This window comes from Gastrolobium bilobum, unplaced genomic scaffold, assembly GCF_033153095.1.
Source record: "Gastrolobium bilobum isolate Gb01-03AN ecotype WA unplaced genomic scaffold, APGP_CSIRO_Gbil_v1 utg34786, whole genome shotgun sequence".
NCBI classification, from domain to species: Eukaryota; Viridiplantae; Streptophyta; class Magnoliopsida; order Fabales; family Fabaceae; genus Gastrolobium; species Gastrolobium bilobum.
Genome location: NW_026897306.1, coordinates 133,224 through 153,881, shown reverse-complemented (window position 1 = coordinate 153,881; position 20,658 = coordinate 133,224). Strand labels below are relative to the sequence as shown.

General features: G+C 33.2%; 2 protein-coding genes across 2 annotated transcripts; both read left to right on the top strand.

Annotated features, from left to right (window-relative positions):
- Window positions 1-1,616: 1,616 nt before the first annotated feature.
- LOC133305809 (uncharacterized protein YNL011C) lies at window positions 1,617-13,083 on the top strand. The gene is made up of 13 exons (XM_061506046.1): window positions 1,617-1,978; window positions 2,113-2,245; window positions 2,453-2,549; window positions 3,025-3,068; window positions 4,689-4,845; window positions 5,029-5,100; window positions 6,455-6,538; window positions 7,696-7,797; window positions 8,137-8,184; window positions 11,483-11,608; window positions 11,854-11,946; window positions 12,565-12,752; window positions 12,839-13,083. The coding sequence occupies exons 1-12, from the start codon at window positions 1,672-1,674 to the stop codon at window positions 12,694-12,696; spliced, it is 1,395 nt and encodes a 464-aa protein (XP_061362030.1). The 5' UTR covers window positions 1,617-1,671; the 3' UTR covers window positions 12,697-12,752; window positions 12,839-13,083.
- A 3,319-nt stretch (window positions 13,084-16,402) lies between these two features.
- On the top strand, window positions 16,403-19,938 carry LOC133305810 (GDSL esterase/lipase At5g45910-like). Its single transcript, XM_061506047.1, has 5 exons — window positions 16,403-16,646; window positions 16,785-17,006; window positions 17,118-17,266; window positions 17,394-17,667; window positions 19,697-19,938. The coding sequence occupies exons 1-5, from the start codon at window positions 16,403-16,405 to the stop codon at window positions 19,936-19,938; spliced, it is 1,131 nt and encodes a 376-aa protein (XP_061362031.1).
- The last annotated feature ends 720 nt before the right edge of the window (window positions 19,939-20,658 follow it).

Below are 20,658 nucleotides of genomic sequence, written 5' to 3'. Positions count from 1 at the left end.
TGTGTATGCCCAAACTATAAATCTGACCTGACCTATATTTAAAAATTAAAAACCTTGGCCTAGGCCTTTTAGCCCGTTTAAGCCTGTTAAACATTCAACAATTAAAAGAATAACTAAAATAATATTATTTTATTATTTGAAATTATTAAAATAATAATTATATTTATTATATTTTAAATAAATAATGTGATATAAGCTGGCCTGTAGGCTTATAGGCCCGACATATACAAAAAAAGCGTATAACCTATCTTCTAAACAGGTTTTCTTAAAAGTCTAAGTCTATTTTATTTTACTATTTATAATATGTCAAGTCTGGTCTAATATAGGTTAGGTCGTAGATTTTTGTAGATCGGCCTAACCCAATTACACCCTTAGTTGATTCGATGCTCATTGTGAGTTTTGACATAGATATACACAAATTGAAGTATAATACATTAAAATCATTTTCCTTTATTATTATTGTTATTATAATTTTTTTTTATCATTTTTAATTATCTTTTTCAGATTAACTTTTTGAATATTTCTACAAACTTCATTTCTTTATTATTGTAAATTTAATATATATATATATATATATATATATATATATATATATATATATAATTTGGGAAAAACATTTCTCAAGCTGCTTGAGATAAATTTATCTCCGATCACCTCAAAACTACGTCGTTTTGATTATTTATTTCCTTATATGTATTGATTCACCTTTGAATGGTTATGATTCTCCTTTTCTCTCTCTTCCTTTATCACCATTGATCCATCTTTGTACGGTTATGATTTAGTAGCAGGAGATAACTTTCCGGCAGCTTGAGAAATGATAAGCCCATATAATTTTATTTAATTTTGTTATTTTTAGCATATATATATATATTGATTTAAAACTGAATAAATCGAGACTTCAAATATATTAATAGTTAAGAAAAAAAAAATCAATGTCCTTTTGTTGAAAATAAAATAAAATCTAAATGGTTAACATTGTTATCATCAGCAACGACAAAAGATTAAATTCAAAATCATTTATATCAATGAATCTTCCTTAATAATTTTTGGAGGTGACCTAATTTTTAGTGGTAGTTCTGACAATGATAAATATTATGAGTAAATATGTTTTTTTGGTTCTTGACAAAGTTCACGATGTCTGTTTTGGTTCCTAAGAAAAAAAAAGGCTATTCGTGGTATTTAAAAATTCAAAATAGACCCATTTAGTTGAAATCGTCATCCCTCACAAATTTAAAAAAGATCTATATTAGTCCTTCAAAAGAACTAAAATGAGTTTATTTTAAATTTCTTAGGGACCACGAATAGCCTTTTTATTTACTAGGAATTAAAGCGGACATCGTAAAATTTGCTGAGAACCGAAAATGATATTTATTCTAAATATTTCTGCTTCCAACACATAACAATTATAACTTTAAATGTTTTTCAGGTAAATAAATTATAAATTCATTTAAGAAAAGAGAGAAAATATAAATTTTTTGTATTATTTTAATATAAATTTATTTAAAATTATTAATAACAACATTCGTAAAAGGACCAAAAATAAATAAAAAAACCATAAAAACACGAAATAAAAAAGAAGGCAAAACAAAATTTGGACGTAAGAAATGGATATGGTGGCAGAGTCCGACCCTGGAACCAGTCACAAAAATAAAGTCCACAAAGGTTGCGAATATGGTGGATACTTGGTTGGGTCCCACGTTCTGTAACACTCTTCCTCTCACCTTTACCGGCCCTACCAGAATCCTCTCTTCTTCTTTTTCTTCTCCCATGGCGTCCTTTCCATCACAGCATCGCCATCATTGTCACTGTTACTCAAATGCTAACCCTACTCATCCCCAGCCTGCATTGCTCGTTTTTTCTGGAGGAACTGCCTTCAACGGCGTCGTAGAAGAGCTTAAGAACTTCACCACCCGTGTCGCTCATGTTCTCCCTGTTTCTGATGATGGTGGAAGTACAGCCGAGATTGTTCGCGTCCTCGGTATTACTCAGTAGTTAATTAATTGTGCTTCTACATTTGGGGATTTTGGTACACTCACCGAATCGAAATTTGGGGATGAAGAAAGGCTTGATTTTTAGGGATTTTGATTGATTGGGTACGTACGTACGTTGCAGGTGGTCCTGCTGTTGGAGACATACGCTCGAGGTGTCTGAGGTTGTCTGATCAAAGTACCGCTGAGGCTCTTGCGGTTCGAAATTTGCTTGGTCATCGTTTACCACTTGATCCATTGCAAGCTAAAGCAGAATGGTAACATGTTCTAACTTATTGTTTCCCAATGCCTAATACTTCTGTTTCAATTACGGATAGTTTGGTCCATTTTTCTTATTCCTTGTTTTAAAGGTTGCTGCATTGTGTGTGTGTAAAGAGAACTTATTTTATAAAGGTCCTTATGTATTATTTTTATCTACATCACTTTTTTTTTAACTTTAACTTCACCCCTGATGACATGTATAGGTACTCTATTGTGGAAGGTGATCACTTTTTATGGAAAGGTGTGTCAAAACCCTACAGGGAGACTATTCGAGCTTTTCTGGTTTATTTCCAGAACCAGGTGACTTCTACAAGCAAACTGAGGCTATTTCTGATTATTTCTTGGTTGCCTGATCTGTTTTTATATACGCTTACATATTTTTTTCTTTCTAATCCTGGGCTTAAATATCAATTGCAAAATATTTCTTATGTGACTGTTATAAATGCTGGTTTCCTTTCTTTATTTTAAAATTATTTGTTTTTGAGATGGGGGTGTTGCTTCTTTGAGTGGAGCTTAGTATTTTACTGCATATCAAGCTAACAGTCAATTTTTTTTTGGTTGGAATTAGTAATGCTATAAGGATATTTGATCCTCAAAGTTCAAAGTAATTTATTATTTTTCATCCTTTATATATTTATTGTTGAATAGCATTTTCTTATCCAGTTTTTGGTTAAACTATTATTATGATCATCACAATAATCATTATGATAGTTGTTTTTGATCAAGCTTTTTCATTCTTTTATGCTTTTTTGCTTTCTTTTTGGTCTTTATACAGATCCTCCGCCGGTCTGAAGAATCATTTTGTTTCAGCAATGGCAGGTCCTTTATTTTTAATTTAGCAAGATGCTTTCCCTGGTTAATATTTTCTTGTGCCATAGTTTTTTCTCCACCTCTATAAGCTTGCTTTTATTGGTTATATTCGTCATTCTATAATGACAAAAGTGGCATCCCATTACATTGCAGAAGTGGATCAGACATAATGGCCTTAAACCGTTGTGTGTTTTCTTTCTGCTTTAAGTGGAGAGGATCTAAATTTCTATATTTTGGAATGCAGCAATTGCCAGTGGGTTTTGTGAATGCCATGTTCATATTTCTAGCCCGTGGCAAGAGTCCTCATACAATAGTGATTGGTTCAGAAGAATTTTAGGTTTATTGTAATGCAAAATTTGTTGGAGAAAACTCAAATAAAATAGATATGCTTCTATGCTTTTTCTGGTTGTTTTGTATTTTTCCTTTGCCTGCTTCTTGATAGATTTCTTATAATTCAAGTATGTCATGTCCAATGGCTAGCATATGTTTGGTTTTATGAGTTTAGTTCTAATTAAGAGGTAAGTAAAACCATAGTAGTTAATTGCGCCGCAATAGCGCTGCGAGCCGCGCCATATGGGCGTTGCTGTGCCTCACCGCAAGAAATCGCGCCGCGCCGTATCGGAACGCAATAGCGGCCATTGCGATCTCATTTGCGGCCATATTGCTCTCATAAGGCAAAATGTCAATTTTGTCCTAAGTTTAAATGTGTAACATAAAAAATTTAAGGGTTTTTTAGCCTATCCGCGACTCTCTCTGTCAATTCTGCTATCTCTGCCTTTAAAAAATGTTTCTTTTTGTCATTATTTCTGTCATATCTATTCCGCTATTTCTGCAACCGCAACCCGCTATAACGCTATAGCATTTTTCAGGGTTGGCCGCGACATGCCGCAATCCGCATTTGATAACTATGAGTAAAACACTTTATTTAACTTGTTGGTATTTCAACATCTTGGAAATTAAAAAGAACAATATAATCTATTTGGCTTTCCGTTTTCTAGGATTAGGACTTTCAGTTAAAAAAACAAAAAGTAGATGAATAAAATGCCTAATACCTAATTCTTATAGGGTACAATGGCAGTCCACAATCGTACCTGGTTAAATACCTTGATTTCCTGAACTGAAATAAATTATATGCTAGAGACATTATAACTGGTTAGATTGCTTACTTCTTTCTGTGCCATAATTTCCTCTTTCTTTTGTTGTGTGATCCTAACTTTAGTTTGAAGGCTTGCATCCTTGCAGGCTTTCGAAGAGGATAATTCTCTTCTGAAGATATGCCAATAAAACTTAATTGACATCTTCCAAAATGGAAGAAAATAACTTCATCTTCAGAAAAGTTAAAAACAATAAGAAAGAGCGTTGGCTATGGGTTTAACTACATTCTAGATTCTGCCTCTAAAGAATGAAAAATAATTGCTTGTCACGAGATTGCCGGTGTTGTGGTTTTGTTCTTCAAATTGTAGTCTTTTGTGTATGCAACTTCTGTTTTACTTTAGTGATAAGTTAGTGTTTGCAAAACTGGTTCTATGTCCAGATTAAACCAAATTAAATATATAATAATATTTCCTACTAACTGACTTTTGGTGTGCAGCATTAGAAGATCTTAACTGACTTTTATAATCTATGCAGCATTGGGAATTTCTTTTTTGCAGGAGCACGTATATTTTTTCAGTCCTTGGATTCTGCAATATTTTTGTTTTCACGGGTTTCAGATATTCCCCCTGAAAGCCTGGTTCTCCCTGTGATTTCAACCAACGACAGGCTTACATTAGGGTGTGAATTATGGGTATGTTATACATCTATATAACCGTGTACTTATCTTATGGTTTCATAAAGGGTAAATGCTATTCTGAGGGAAAATTCATTTTTTCCTGTTAAAAGAACTTGTTATAGAAATTCACAAAAATGATTGACCTGTTATTTTAATAGTTGTCGCATAATTTAACATTATGGTCTAATATCCATATAGGATGGAACTGTTATACGGGGACAAAATGAAATTTCTCATCCAACCAGTGGAACTATGGAACTTATTAAGAAGGTATATCAGTGTATGTGCTATGACATTATGCCTACTCCCTACAGTATTTTGTTTAAATTTCTGCTGATCTGAAAGGAAATTGCCTGAGATAAACTTGTGTATATTTTTGGGACTCTTACTGAATGAAAATGAGCACTCTGTTCTTCAAGGGGATCCAACAGTCAGAATAATGATATTTTGTAGGATAGTAATGATGTGGAGTGTATGCTGATTTGCTTGCATGCTGTTCGGTGTTAATTGAGTGATATGCACAACATAGTTGTTAGTATCGCACGATACAAAATACAATTCATCTGATACGATATGATACAAAAGTTGAGCGATACGAATCAGTTGCCTGTATCGGAATTGGTCTTGTATCGAATCGTGTATTATTGTATCGTACAATTTTTTTTGAATCGTGTATCGTATTACAATTTACGATTCGAAAATCAAATCAAGATTTGCGATTTTCAATTAAAAAAAATCTGAAAAGTCACCAATAATTAGGGAAAGGAAACAGAGATGTGATTTGTGATTCAAATCCAAAAATGAATCCAAAAAGTCATTATTAATTAGGTAAACAATCAGACAAACATTCAAATTAATACAAATCTCTCAATCTTAAAAAAAAAAACTTACACAGAGACTTGTGCACAAGAAAACAAAGTTTGTTAGAGAAGTTTTCAAAGAGCTATAATACATACAAAGAGAGAGAAGTTGGAGGCTTAGAATACGATTTGTGTGATATTACATATTTTGAAATATTTTTTATCATATTTGTGAATCTTACGAAGAGGGTGAGTCTGAAGCAGTGGTAAAGCTGTTCCTTTGTGACTAAAAATCACGTGTTTGAATCTGGAAAATTGCCTCTTTTCAATTATGCAAGGGTGAGATTACGTACAAGGATTGCCCTCATCCCGCCCTCGTTAGTCGGGATTTGATAGGGAGCGATTTTTTTTTTTGTGAATCTTATTATTTGATACGATTCACGATACAAAAAATAGCGTAACGATACACAATACGCATTGCGATTCAACAACCTTGATACACAATAGTATTTGTTGGTTTAAATTTGGAAAAGAGATTTTCAAAGTTAGTTTATTCCTTTGATTTTGTCTTTTCTTTTATAGGTTTTGGTGAAGAATATTACCTTGCAAACTAATGATGGATATTGATTTTAAATTGAAATGTAGAAATTGTTTTCTCATTACATTCACTGATTACATAATATTGATTGCTGTGTCTATCTAGTGAAAGTCAAAGTCTCTGTAATTTTTTCGTTCACTTGATTGAGATTTTACACTCTGCTACTGGTTCTGGCATTCGTATCTCGTATTTCTCTTTTATTGAAACTTTATAATTTCACGGGTAGGAAAGCTTTTCAGCACCAGCACTTCCTTCAAAAATAAAACGGGTGTTCTACATGTCGAGTGAGGGAAAAAATTTGCTCCATGAGGTAAGTGCTGTGTCTTGTTGGACCTACTTGTTTCACATTTTATGGAAGGAATTTTGCCATATGGCTCTCACATCAGTGTTATGTATTGCTATTAACAATAGCTGAAAAGATACAGCATTACCCTTCTATCTATATCTTAGATTTAGAGTTTATTATCTGTGGTATATCTTACTCACGTTGCTTTATGTACAAAATTCTGGAATTTTGGACTACTACTCGGTGTTATACTAGGAAATCCATAATTATTCCATGGGAAATGTCTTGATCAACTGTAAACACTGCAATCCCAGCAAAGTTTTGACCTCTTCCCTTAAATAAGTAAAAATTTAGACGCTTTATTCAACCCAATGAGTAGTATAATAAATATTTTAGAGTGGATTCTTTCTGCAAATACAGAGAGATTGTTGAGCTTTACAAACTTGATTTGTTTTTGTTTTGTCGGATCTTTTCTTTAGGAGGACATCTTAAACCTTATTTCTGAGCTTCTTTCTTTCTCTTTTCTAATGAATCTTTTTCTTATAAAGCAATGATATCATGTGATTAGAATGGATCTACTTGATAGTCCTTTAATATATCAATATGTAATAAGCTGTAAGGAGCTTTAGCATCTATTGAAATAATTAAGGTTGATATCAGCTTGAGGAGAAAGTATATAAACATTTGAGGAGAAAGTATATAAACATTGTATTTGGGGTTTTGATATATTGGCTAGTGTCTATATGGACTATTTGCTCCTTGCATTTCATATATTCGTGCATATGCAATCTAACTTCCCTTGTTTGTTCTGTACTAGAATTATTATTTTTGTACTAAAACAAGCCTCTATTTTTTGGTGTACTTGAGGTTCAATTTGAACTGGGGGTGGATGAAACACTTATTACCAAGTGGATTACTTCCTGGCCAATGGCCTGATGGCTTATAGCATGGAGCTAAATACAACTATTTCTGCACCGTAGTACTAGAACACAACATGTTATATTTTCAATTCTGTGTGAGTGGGTGCTATTTTGCTTGTTTCTTCTGTTATGGAAATATTAATACTTGAAGCTTTTAAATTGTTTATCTTACTCTAGCAAATCTAAATAAGAATTTGGCCTTTGAGTTCCTAATTTATAAATATTTTATGACTGGAACTCCTTTTTCTCTTCTTTGAATAGGTCTTTCCCTCAGCTAACATGGCTGTATTAGAGCAGTTAAAAAATGTGGACTGCATTGTTTATGGCATGGGCTCCCTTTTTACTTCAATCTGCCCCTCGTTGGTAAGATTCTTACAATTAGTACTGTTGATTTTTGCTGTCACGTATGGTAGTGTTAGCATTTCCAATTAACAACATTGATTATTATATATATTTGAAAACCATGGTATTTGAAACATTTGAGCTGATGTAGTTTATATGATTGGCCTTCTCTTCCTTGGATATTGTGAATGCATTGAGATTGTGTATCTGAAAAAATTTATTGTTCAACTCGTACAGTATTTTATTGAGGCAACTTTTACTAGATTAATATGTAACTTTGTTGGAACAACATCTAGCTTTCATTCTTTATGTTATTTTGGTTCTCCCATTAGATGTTTACCGACTTACAAATTATTCTAGGTATTACTTGGAATTGGGGAGATTATTTCTTCAAGGTCCTGCCTCAAGGTATTTCCTTGTCATGTTTGCATTCACATTTTCTTTTGCTATTTGTAGAAAGTGTGATGGACCTTCTATCCTGTGATATTAGAGGAATCTAGACTTGACAAGATTGCTTGCTTAATTTACATTGAATCTTGGATCCTCCCTTGGAAGAAATAAGGTTTCAAGGTTGTCCAGGCTTAGCTTGACCGCACATTGAGGCAAAATGGGTCACAAGCCAATGGCTCTTGATATGAACTCAAATCTTGGGTCCCATAAGCCTTTTTGTTGAAATCTGAGATATTCTGAATATCATTTACTTGAATTTTCATATACAAATGTTTACCATATGCAGACTAACGTGAATTTTTTTTTTTCCAATAAAGAGCTGATTCCAGGGAAAGTGATGGATCCCAAAAATAGAATTGACGGTATTAATAAAAAGTACAATTAAATTGCAGAAAAGTAATAATAAACATAGAAAGAACAAGAGGAAAAACTCCACTCCAAGACAGCAACCGAGCCTGGAGAGCTTCCCTATTTCCTCTCCTAATTCCCCATCCTAATTTCCGAATTACAAATAACAATGAGCATAAAGAAACCTCACCCTAAACATCTATATATAACTAATTCCCAACTAATGGGCTTGGATACTTTATTAAAGGCCCATCAATACTTCCCTTTCAAAATTCACCTTGTCCTCAAGGTGAAGTAAGAGACTAGGATTACACCTGGATCTCATTGCTTAAAGCATATAGACCAAGTTATGATTGAAGTAAAAAGTTTGCCACTGCTGAATTCCTTTGCTCCCTTCCTCGATATCTTACTCCATGTTTTACAAGCAATGGCCTGTTGATCATCATCGTTCTCTGCATGTTCACCATTTAAAAAGACATATGCGCCCCTTGAATTATCTAAGGGCTGCTTGGCAGCAACTTGCTCATTTAGGAACTCACCATTTAAAAATTCACCAGCCCCTGCATAAGTATGATAACCACATGCGTCGTTAACGGAGAAAAGTGCGTCACACCTAGAACAAAGGTTCCTCCTCCTCTTCTCTTCCATCTCGTTCGGCGTAAGTCGCTGGCATCTTGTTTCCCACCACTCGCCGCTGTACATCGCTTCTGTGGCGTCTCCATGTGAAGACTGGGTCACTGTGTTGGTGTTTTGTGTGTTGCTGCCCTGCAGATTGCTAATTGGGTCTTGGGTTTGTCCGTGAAGCCCACCTGCTTGCAATTGCATTCCAGAGGTATTAGGCCCGCTTTGGTTCACGAGGCCCAACATGTGTTCTCCCATTTGGCCCATTATTTGATTTACCTCCAGTTGCTAGCGTCAGATTAATGGATTGGGTTGTAAGGGCAGCTCGATAATAATGGCCCACTCCTCCTCTACTAGACCCTAGCCCATTTCGACCCAAACCCATACCCATGTTCTCTGAAACGATCTCCCTTTCATCTAACTTCAGCACCAGAGACATCCTTTCTGTAACGCTCATTGTTGGCAGCAAACAGACCTCCCCTAGTATTCATGCTTTCGACTTATTCAAGAATGCAGCCTTCAACACCTCTTCGTCTCGCTTTCCTTCGTCGTCTTCTTTATCCCCTTCTTTCTCTTTGATTTCTTCTTCTTTATCTTCTTTTTCTCCAATTTCTTCTGCATCTTCATTTATGTTTTGATTTGCTTCTCCTTTTTCGTTTCCTGCGTGTCCTGCTGTTTTCCTTTTCTTTCTTTTCCTCCTAAGTTTCCTTCTTTTTCTTCTTTTCCTACTGCTGCTTTTTCTTTTCTTTTTTTCTTCGATTTTTTTAAAACTGTCTGACTTCTCTAATGCCTCATCTATAATTTTCGCCATTTTCATCAACATTTCCCTAAGCTCGAAATCTCTGATTCCTCCCATGGTTTTTGTTAGAGATATATAAAATCATTAATGTAGCCTTACCCAATAGTTTAAGCTTTTGGGTTGAATTGGTTCTTTACATAGTATCAGAGCTAAGTGTTATGGGTTCAATCTCACCACCCCCCATTTATTAATAATTAATTATGTCTTGTGGAGTTTCTTAGCACAGGTAGGCTGGGTCTAATGCATAGTCCTCCCTTCGAGCCCGATGAGCTCTCATGTGAGGGGACATGTTAAAGATATATAAAACCATTAATGTAGCCTCACTCAACATCTTAAGTTTTTGGATTGAATTGGTTCATTACAGTTTTCATTTACCAGAAGCACCTCCGAATTGAAGATGCTCTGGTACCAAATTGATGGATCCCAAATAGAATTAATGGTATTAATGAAAAATACAATTGCAGAAAAGTAATAACAAACATAGAAAGAACAAGAGGGAAAACTCCACTCCAAGACAACAACCTAGCCTTGAAAGCTTCCCTATTTCCTCTCCTAATTCCCGAATCACAAATAACAATGAGCATAGAGAAACCCCACCCTAAACATCTATATATAACTAATTCTTAACTATTGGGCTTGGATACTTTAGAAAGGCCCATCAGAAACAAATAAGAAGTAAATCAGACCTATAATTTGTTGCATATCTTTTTAAATATGTCGTACCATAATCTATCTAATGAAAGGGAAAAACGAAATTATAATATTTACACAATTATTCATTCTATATTGAAAACATCCTTGCTTTCTGATGCTGTTGTAATTTTGTTAAGTATCAGAACCGAGAACAGCAAGAAACAACTGAGACTGTATTGCTATAGTTGAATCCAAACCAGACTCAACTATCTAAATTCATGAAGTTTTGTAGAAAGGAAAAATTACAGAATTAACATGGAAGAAAATTACAGGGAAAAGTAAAAACAGAAACTATGCCAGAGCAATTAGAGAGGCTTTGGTCCTCTCCCAAGGTTCCAAGCCCAAAGTTCCAGTTACAATAGAGTCCCCTCCCAATGATGTTTCCCCTACTATTTGTTACCAGCCCCTGTCCATTGCAAGAAACGTGACTCTAGGCAACAAATTCCCCCCTAACCAATCGAAGCTGATTCAGCATTACTGGTACTTGGCTTAACCGTAACAGATTTAAACCTTAAAACTTCATCCATCTAATGGTGTGAATGTAATCACCAAGTCACATGCCTTGGAACTTGTGAAGCACACGTTTCTGGATACACAAAGCTTCTTGTTATTAAATGGAAATTAATTAATGCTTTCTTGCATAGTATTTGCTGAGCTCTTCTATGCGTGATATTCAGACCATAGTAACTGTAATTTTGGTTGTGTAATTTTGGATTAGATTTGGAGACCTCAAACATTGAAAGCTAACTACATTTTTAGCTTGATTTTTACTAATTTGACTGAAAAAAATGATAGGTACTTATGTTAAATGGAACGCAAGACCGAGAGACTAATGGGTTTTTGGCTTCTTGTTTTGTAACTGCCATTACGGATGCCCTAAATCGAACATATGGAGATCAGAGCAATCGCTTGCAGAGTGTTGTGAGAATTCCTTCCCTATTGAAACTACTTGGTTCCAAACAGAAGACTTTATATTGATTCTGTTTCTAGATAAAGCATTTGATTCGCATGACTCTCTAAAGAATGCCAATATTATAGTTTGAATGCACACTTCTTATCCTGTTGTAATTCATAAACTGTTAATAAAATATAAAAATAATTGATTGAGCTATTTGGACAATTTAACTCTCTAAAAGTAATTTATGTGCTGTTTATATTTAATGCAGCCAAGTCAGTATATCAATGCGCTTTTGGTGCCAAGAAACAGTGAAATTCCAGTTGATGTGGACTGTTTGGCTGCCCAAGGAATATTTGATGTGGTATGTGTCCCAAATCTGTTCGTTATGCAAAGTATTGAGTGGAAAGAATCTATGCCGTTTAGCATGATGAAGATATATTCCAATTTGTTCTCGTTGAAATTTCCTGTGGATAATTTCATGAATATTGCTGGCATTTTGTCTAAGAATTAATTTTTGATTTACTGTCAACGTAAAACTTGTTTAAACCGTGATTCAATCATGTGTTACCATATTGTTGTTATAATATCTAAATAAACTCTTTTAATGATGTGACAACACATTATTAGACTATTAATATTAAAATAAAAATAAAAAATTACATTGACAGTCGATCGAAATTAAACTGTTTAAAGGTATAATTCTGATGACCTGAGTCATTGGAGTGACATTGTAAAATTGGCTTGCTGAAAAGTAAGACTTCATGTTGTAGTTTATATGCTCATGTGCATGAGAAATTGTAGTAGTATATGAAAGCCTTAATGGCATCCTTGATACTGTTGCTGAATGATTATTTAACGCTGGGTCATATTTATGATGGATCTGTGTATTCTTATGTTGGTACAGGATTCATGGTCATTCTATAGTGCAATTTACTGTATTTGTGAATTGTGATCATCCTACAATTCTTATCTTTTGCAGATAGTCGTTGACTCCCTACGTGATCCTAAAGTGGGTATAATATATGACCCGAAGTCGCTGATAAAAGCTCTTGCTGACTTAATAAACAGATACATGAAGTTGCAGATCAATGGCTTAATTGATACCAAATGATCAGATTTGACTTCTGAATCCTACTTTTGCAGTCAAAGTTCTTCACAAGGTGCAAGGTATGAAATTGTTTTTCTTATTCAACAGCAACTTTTTCCACGCCTGTAATCCCATTTTCGTACTAAAAACAAATTAGGAATTCTAGGTGAATTGGCCTATTATGCGAAATCATATATGGGAACTTCAGTTTTTTCCAAAACGTTCCAGTTTATCCCTTGCCATCAAAATACAGAGACCGGTGATGACGCTCAAAAGTTCTCCGAATGACATAATATTTTTGTGATAAATACTAGGGGAAGATTATCTAAATTGACGATAAACAAAGACATGTGAGGTTGTTATTGTATTATTATTAAGAATATTGAGAACAAAACAATCTCTAGTTAGTGTTGTGTTTTTATATCTCGTAATTAAATTTTGCTGTTGCATTACTATCATGCATAGAGCTTCGGTTTGTTTAGAATTCTCTTTCTTTCATTTCTTTTTGAGTATGTTTTATGCTAATTTTCTTTTACATAAGCTCCTATGTGGGGGGTAAGAAACAAAGGATTGAAGTATGATTCTGAGTTACAAACAAGGATCTTCTTAAGACAAGTGCTTTTCATTTGCATGTAGAAATAAGTTTTGAAGTTCTGAATTTGGCTAGTGTGTCTGCTTTGGCCAAATGTGTATTAGACATGGTGATGAAGATCTTAGGCTGGAGGGAATAAGTACCTCTAATTACAAAACCAGAACATAATTCGAACTTATCAAAATGTATTCTATATGCAGGCAAAAATATGCAACGTCCAGACTTTCAATTCTGGAAATTAGGAATCTATATCCTTCCACCATACGCTAAACTCCTATGACTATGGAAACACTTCGATCTTTAATTTTAACGATATCAGCATTACTTTTATCTCAAACTTGATATTTACTTTGATGCGAAATAAAAATCAAATTTCAAATTTAAAAAAATATATTTTCCTCTCTCTCACTCTCACTCTCAATTGAAAATTTCATTTGTTCTTTTGAGAAGCAACTGAGTTTTTACTTGCCACACTGTTCGTCGTAGAAACTGTTCGTGTGATATAAGATAAATTATCTGTCTAGTTTGTTAATTCAAACCATAGAGTCAAACAAGTATCAAAGAATGCCTAAAATAAGTTATAGCTGTGAGTCTAGGATCAACACATGGATTTCTTACAGCAAAAAAATTACTGCTTAGCAGTCAATACGCAAATAAATTCAAGATGTAGGTTATTCTTATATCAGTGTAAGAATAAGATGTTTTGTATTAAATCTTGATTTTTAATTTTTTTATATTTAGTGGTTCAAAATGTTAATAAATCAGAACTATTAGATATAAATAGAATTAACAATTAAAATTGAGAGTGTAATTTAAACTAGAAGTGATTGTGATCCTAAATTCAAATAGATTATTTAAAATTACTTGAGTTGGCAAAATTTCTTTTAGTTAGCTTTTGATTGAAGTTATTTTAAACGTAAAAATAAGTTTAACATACATGGTTTTATTGTCTATCGTTGGTCTCTATAATAGAATCACATGGGGCTGAGAGGCTATATATATGTTAAATTACCTTTGTGGCTGAGGTTAGCTTTAAAACTATTTTTATGTAAGAGTTAAAAATAAGAGCATAAAAAATAAAGTTAAAAATTATTTAGTGATTCTATAATTTTTTTAATGATAAAATTCAAATTTCCTAAAAAAATAATGAATATTTATTCATCAACACATATATATATATATATTATATATATATATATATATATATATATATATATATATACACATTAATATATCAATCTATAAATTATATTTAAAATATTTTTAATTATCAAATAACTATTCATACGAGTAAATAATTTTAGGAATTTTGTAATATATTAATATTTTATTTTTAGCAACATCCTGAATTTTACGGGTTAAAATTATAAATAAAAATTTAAAATTAGAATATACATGAAAAATGATATTTTTTCCGGAAAAGCTACGCCTCTTTTTAAAAAAGCCAGAACGAAGAAACTTGGAGCTCCTTTAGGCGTTTATTTTTTAATAAATCACATGTATTGTCTATGGGAGTTAATTTTTGTTTTAGGTGAATGCATAATTAAGATTTTAAATCTCTCCTAAAGATGATACTGAGGAGGATTGAACACATACTATTACCATCACTTACTCAATTCTCATGTACCAACAGAGCTACCATTATTTGATTTAGGGCGCTTCTCCTTAAAAGCTATTTTTTACTGTTTTCTTTTTTTCATTAACAAAAATTGTTATTCTTAAAAGAGCTTATGTTAAATAGTACTGTGTGACTTAACTTTCTACGGAAAAGAAAAGATTAATAAAATCTTGGCCAAATAGGTATTATCAGTTCTCAAAATAAAAAAAAAAATAATTACAATAGATGTTGAATCGATATTAATTTTGATGCACAGTAATTGTAATTTTTTTTTTCACCAACATTTAATCAGACTTTTGAGCTAAATGCTGCGAGAGCTAAACTTTTTTAATGACATGAATAATTCATTGTGCGATAGTATAAAAAATTTATTAGAATCATAAAAAATATCTTTTAATGTATTATTAAATATAGGCATTAACGCACTTAAAAATGGTTTGTTGAACATGATGATTACCGCATCGGTTTTCGTCCTTAACGTGAGTAACAACTCCAAGAGGTTGGTTAGGGTCTTTTTATTGATTTATATTATTTTTTAACACATCCCCTCACATAAAGGCTCTTTGGGCTTGAAGTGTGGATGCACAGACCCAATTTAACACACCTCCTCATACAAGGGCTCTATTGCATAGGCCTAATTTTTGGCTGTGCTTTTTTTTTTTATTTAATTCCACAAATGGGGTGGTAAGGATCGAACTCGTGACCTTATGGTCACTCAAGTTCTGATACCATGTAAAGAACCACTTCAACTCAAAATCTTAAGATGTTAGGTGAGAATCTTTTTAATGATTTATATTATTCTCTAACAATATTCTCCGTTATGATAGGCTTTCTTCTGTCCACACAAGAAAATTCTTATTTTAGTGTATGGATTTTTGTATTAAAGAGTCATGTGTGCAACCAACAATAACCATAAAAATTAAGATCCAAAACGATTACAGGAAATAATGTTAAGGAGTAACAAAACCTTAGGCCAAGAGGCCCATATTCAAAGATAAGTCGGTAGAAGGCATTAGTTAAAGGATCTCTCGTTCTTACCGTTGCTGTAGACAGAAGAAGTTGCAACAAACCTATTAATATTAGGATACAGAATAGTATTCTATAATAATTTTTTTTTTCAGGATATGAAATTGTATCCTGGTGAAAATAAATGTTATTGCAAATTTTCTGATCTACAACTATTAAAGCCTTAGTTAAATGGGAAAAACACTCTCAAGAAACATGAGAACGAGAATTATATTTTTATGTCGTGATTTTTTGATTTACATGTAATTTTATTTTTTTAATAAATACGGATGAAAACAATTCTCACGTGCAAAAATCAAAAATCAAAGCCCTAGTTAAATATCTTCTATTACAACTCATGACTCTCGTTTTTAAATAATGAAAAAGCTAAATCATATATTTCCGGAACAAAATGACAATATATAAAGCTCAACTCCAAGCACCCATCATCCAACTCCAAAATATTCATCTTCTTTTCGTTGGTCCTTAATTTCCCAGCTTATTGGAGCATAATCATGAAGATTTTCATTCTCTTTAGCATCATCACACTCGCATGTGGTTTCCTTGTTTCAAATGCTAAATCTTTACCGTATGAAGCTATTTTCAACTTTGGCGACTCTATAAGTGATACCGGAAATGCTGCTTCTCTCCACAAATCTCCTCCTGGCGATGACAATGGCAAGAATCCTTATGGCTCAACCTACTTCAAACATCCAAGCGGACGCATGTCAGATGGGCGACTCATCATTGATTTCATTGGTATATATATATATATTTACCCTTATTTTCTTAATAATAGAGTACGAAACATTACAACTATACTTGCATTATAATTCAATATTAGTGATTGAAGAATTAATATTTAATACACTAACCTGTGGTCATTTTAATTCATAGCTAAGGCATATGGGTTGCCATTTTTGCCAGCCTATTTGAATCTCACCGAAGGCCAAAACTTCACGCAAGGAGTAAATTTTGCATATGTTGGTGCAACTGCACTTGATATGGAATATTTCATACGAAAAGGAATCAATTCAGTGACGCCAGATGAAAAATCGTTGAGCGTTCAACTTGATTGGTTTAAGAAGCTCAAACCCTCTTTCTGTAAAACCAAAGAAGGTTGGTTATAACAAAACTCCTTTAATAATATTTCTATCCAATCCAATACATGAAATTTTCTCAACATGACTTAAATCACTTTTTATATATTCCATTCTATGACACACACAGAGTGTGATAACTGCTTCAAGAGATCATTGTTTCTGGTTGGAGAGATTGGTGGGAATGATGTTATCGCGCATATGGTGGCAAATAAAAACATTCCACAACTCCGAGAAATAGTTCCCCTGATTGTTGAAGCAATTACCAATACCACCACTGTATGTTTATATCAAATTTAAGTAGCTTCAATTTTAATAGTTCATTTACCATTTAATTTGAAATATGATTGATTATATCACGGTGGTGAATATCTGTATCGTTTTTTGTTTTTTCAACATTTGGTAGGCATTAATAGAAGAAGGAGCTGTAGAGCTAGTGGTACCAGGGAACTTCCCCATTGGGTGCAATTCTGCAGTTTTGACGGTGAAGAAGAGTGATAACAAGGACGACCATGACGAATTTGGGTGCTTGAAATCTTACAATACCTTGGCTCAGTACTATAATGAGCAGCTCAAACAGGCCATAGAGACACTAAGGAAGAAAAATCCTCAAGCAAAGATAATATATTTCGACTACTTCAATGATGCCAAACGTTTATTTCAAGCACCACATCAATATGGTGCGTTGTGTTGGAATTTAAATGTAGGAATTTCAATACCTCTGGTGTTGGAAATAGAAAGAAAAAAAAAAAAAAAAAAAAAACAGAATAACAAAAAATGAAATTTTTTAATAGAAGATTCACTAAGTACAGTACAAAACTATTTTTCTCAAAACAAACTCTCTACTTGAGTACTTGAGTATTCTTTATTTTCTCTCACAGTATTGCTAATTCTTTTTTCTTCTCACAAGTGCTACGACACCTTTTAAGACACACATGCTTTTCTTCTGTTTCATTCCATTCATATTACACCTGCCCATAACCTCTATATATAGACATAACTACTGACAATATAACACCTAATAACCTTATCACATGACATTTACTAACATGACAGCTAGCTATGCTACGTGACTGTGTGCACATGTGTTACACATCACAATTTTTCTTTCTCGAGTCCTGTAGATTCTTGTAGTTTGGCAGTGGAGCAAAGATGAGCTAGAAAAGTCTAAATTTGATTTCTAACACTCCTCTCAAATTTAACTTTGGAACACATTTATCCCGTGGTTTCGGGAATGGTGGAAGGTGAACAATCTTTATCGATACTTGTGACATCTCTGGTACATAAATGATTTTTGCCAATTTCAACCAAGTGATCCTAAGTTTTTCACTTCGCTCACTCTCCATATCCTTTTCTTTCCCACGCTTTTCTGGCATATCAATGAGAGATTGTTTTTCTTTTACTAGAACGATTTTTCCTTTGATTCTCTTCTTTGTTGATACATCCCTTGACTTGTTGCTGCTGCTCCTTAACTTCATTTCCCGAGTTTCAATTTCTTTCTCGTTTGCTACATCTTTGTTCTCTATTACCATTTTTGTTTACTGCTATATGAAATTTTTTTGTGGTTCCATCTTCGATTATGAAAGTGTCATGAGTATTGCTTCATTTTCCTCTTCTTTTTCTTTTATCAAAGAATATTTATTTATCCCCTCAACAACAGCTTTTGTATTTTCTTCCATATCATCAATATTATCATCAGCTTCAGTTTCTTGTTGTTCTTCTTCTTCCTCTTTCCCCTGATTTCTCTGAATCCAATTCATTTTGGATATCGAGTTCTGATTCCTCTGAATCCAATTCATTTTGGATATCGAGTTCTGATTTTAGGGTGATTGATTATGTGTCACCATCAATATCAGGTAGATATTTTGCTTTAAAAGCCTTCTCAAAGTCATTCCAACTTGCAACAAACCATATTCCTCTTTGATTGAAACAAACTTGAGACCAACTAAACGTGCTTCCTCTTAGTCTGCTCTAAGCTTCCCACAACTTTGCATCTTCATCGATTTTTTCTGCCTGAAAATATTCTTTCAAACGAATTAACCATCTCGAAGTTTCATCATCTCCTTCATTTCCATAAAATTTTCGAATCTCCATTTTTTTTTTCTCGAACAGATACACAACTCCTAGGTCAAGGCTCTGAAACTCTTCTTTTCCCTTCACAGTGCTTCAACACTTCTCTTCACCATAGCCCCCAGATCGAGGATTTTGATACCAATTTTTGGAATTTTAGTTCCTCTGATATCACTTTTTGGAAATAGAAAAAAAATAAAAAAATTTAAAAGAAGATTCACTAATATACAACACTATTTTTGTCAGAACAAACTCTCTACTTGAGTACTTCAATACTCTTTTTCTCTCACAGTTTTGCTAATTCTTTTTTCTTCTCACAAGTGCTATGGCATCTTTTAAGACACATGCTTTTCTTCTATTTCATTCCATTCACACTACACCTACCCAAAACCTCTATATATATAGACATAACTACCGACAATATAACACCTAATAACCTTATCACATGACACTTACTAGTTACTAACATGACAGCTAGCTATGCTACATGGCTGTGTGCACATGTGTTACACATCACAATTTTTCTTTCTCAAGTCTTGTAGTTTGGCATAGTGGACCAAAGATGAGGTTGAAAAGTCTAAATTTGATTTTTAACATTAAATATGTACATCATTTTATGTACACTAATTATATATGCAGGCTTTTCTGCTGATAAGAATGAGACTTTCAAAGCATGTTGTGGAGCAGGTGGACCTTTCAATTTCCTTCCAAACATAAATTGTGGAGAGCCTCGCTCAACCGTTTGCTCTGAACCTTCGAATCGTATAAACTGGGATGGACTCCACTATACCGAAGCTGCTTATAGGCAAATAGCAAAGGGACTACTTGAGGGACCTTTTGCATATCCTCCTCTTAAATCCCCTCCTTTTAAGATTGCTTAGATCGAATTGACACAAACACGGAGAAAATCTTTCTTTTGGATAAATCCAGAATAAGTTTTGGCTTCATCTATTTGGTCTACTCACGATAAATTTACTCTTATCCTGTAGGTTGAAGTTGAACCCAACAGCATGTGTAAACTTATTTTTTTTGCCATTGTATTCTATTGAAAACTGTTAAGAATTTGATTTACCTTCATGCAAAGATGGTTCTTGGTGTAATTTAACGTTTATTCAATTTTTTATTTATTAATAATGCTTATTTCGATTAAGTTTAATATAAGATAAATACATAAAGAAATCGATTAAACTCTTTCGAACTAATTCTATAGGAGCTAATAAATTTAACAAAGAAGTAATCCACAGCAATATTATAAAACAAAATTGTGACTAATAATAAATTGGGACATGATCCATTTATAAATTTTTTTGAATTTTTTTACAATTTACACTGTATTTTCCCGGGAGAACATAGTGTAGTTTATAAAAGTTTGTATTCTCCCGGGAGAATATAGTGTAATTTGTAAACAAAAAAGTTTGTAAATATAACCTGCCTCTAATAAATTTATATCGGATAATATAGTACATGACGTTCCTGTAACGATAAACTCCTTGCCAATTACATTGCATATGAAGTGTTGGTTAAATTTTAGGTCACCTGCTGCGGGCTAAAACTTATTTGAAAATGAGTGCTTTTAGTTTTAATGGCTAGCTTCCGCACTT

Excerpts from the sequence above, each read along its gene's own strand:
- LOC133305809 (XM_061506046.1), top strand. The coding sequence starts at position 1,672 with ATGGTGGATACTTGGTTGGGTCCCACGTTCTGTAACACTCTTCCTCTC. Across the intron at positions 1,979-2,112 it reads CGAGATTGTTCGCGTCCTCG|GTGGTCCTGCTGTTGGAGAC; the intron begins GTATTACTCAGT and ends CGTACGTTGCAG. Across the intron at positions 2,246-2,452 it reads TTGCAAGCTAAAGCAGAATG|GTACTCTATTGTGGAAGGTG; the intron begins GTAACATGTTCT and ends TGACATGTATAG.
- LOC133305810 (XM_061506047.1), top strand. The coding sequence starts at position 16,403 with ATGAAGATTTTCATTCTCTTTAGCATCATCACACTCGCATGTGGTTTC. Across the intron at positions 17,267-17,393 it reads CAATTACCAATACCACCACT|GCATTAATAGAAGAAGGAGC; the intron begins GTATGTTTATAT and ends AACATTTGGTAG. Across the intron at positions 17,668-19,696 it reads TCAAGCACCACATCAATATG|GCTTTTCTGCTGATAAGAAT; the intron begins GTGCGTTGTGTT and ends TTATATATGCAG.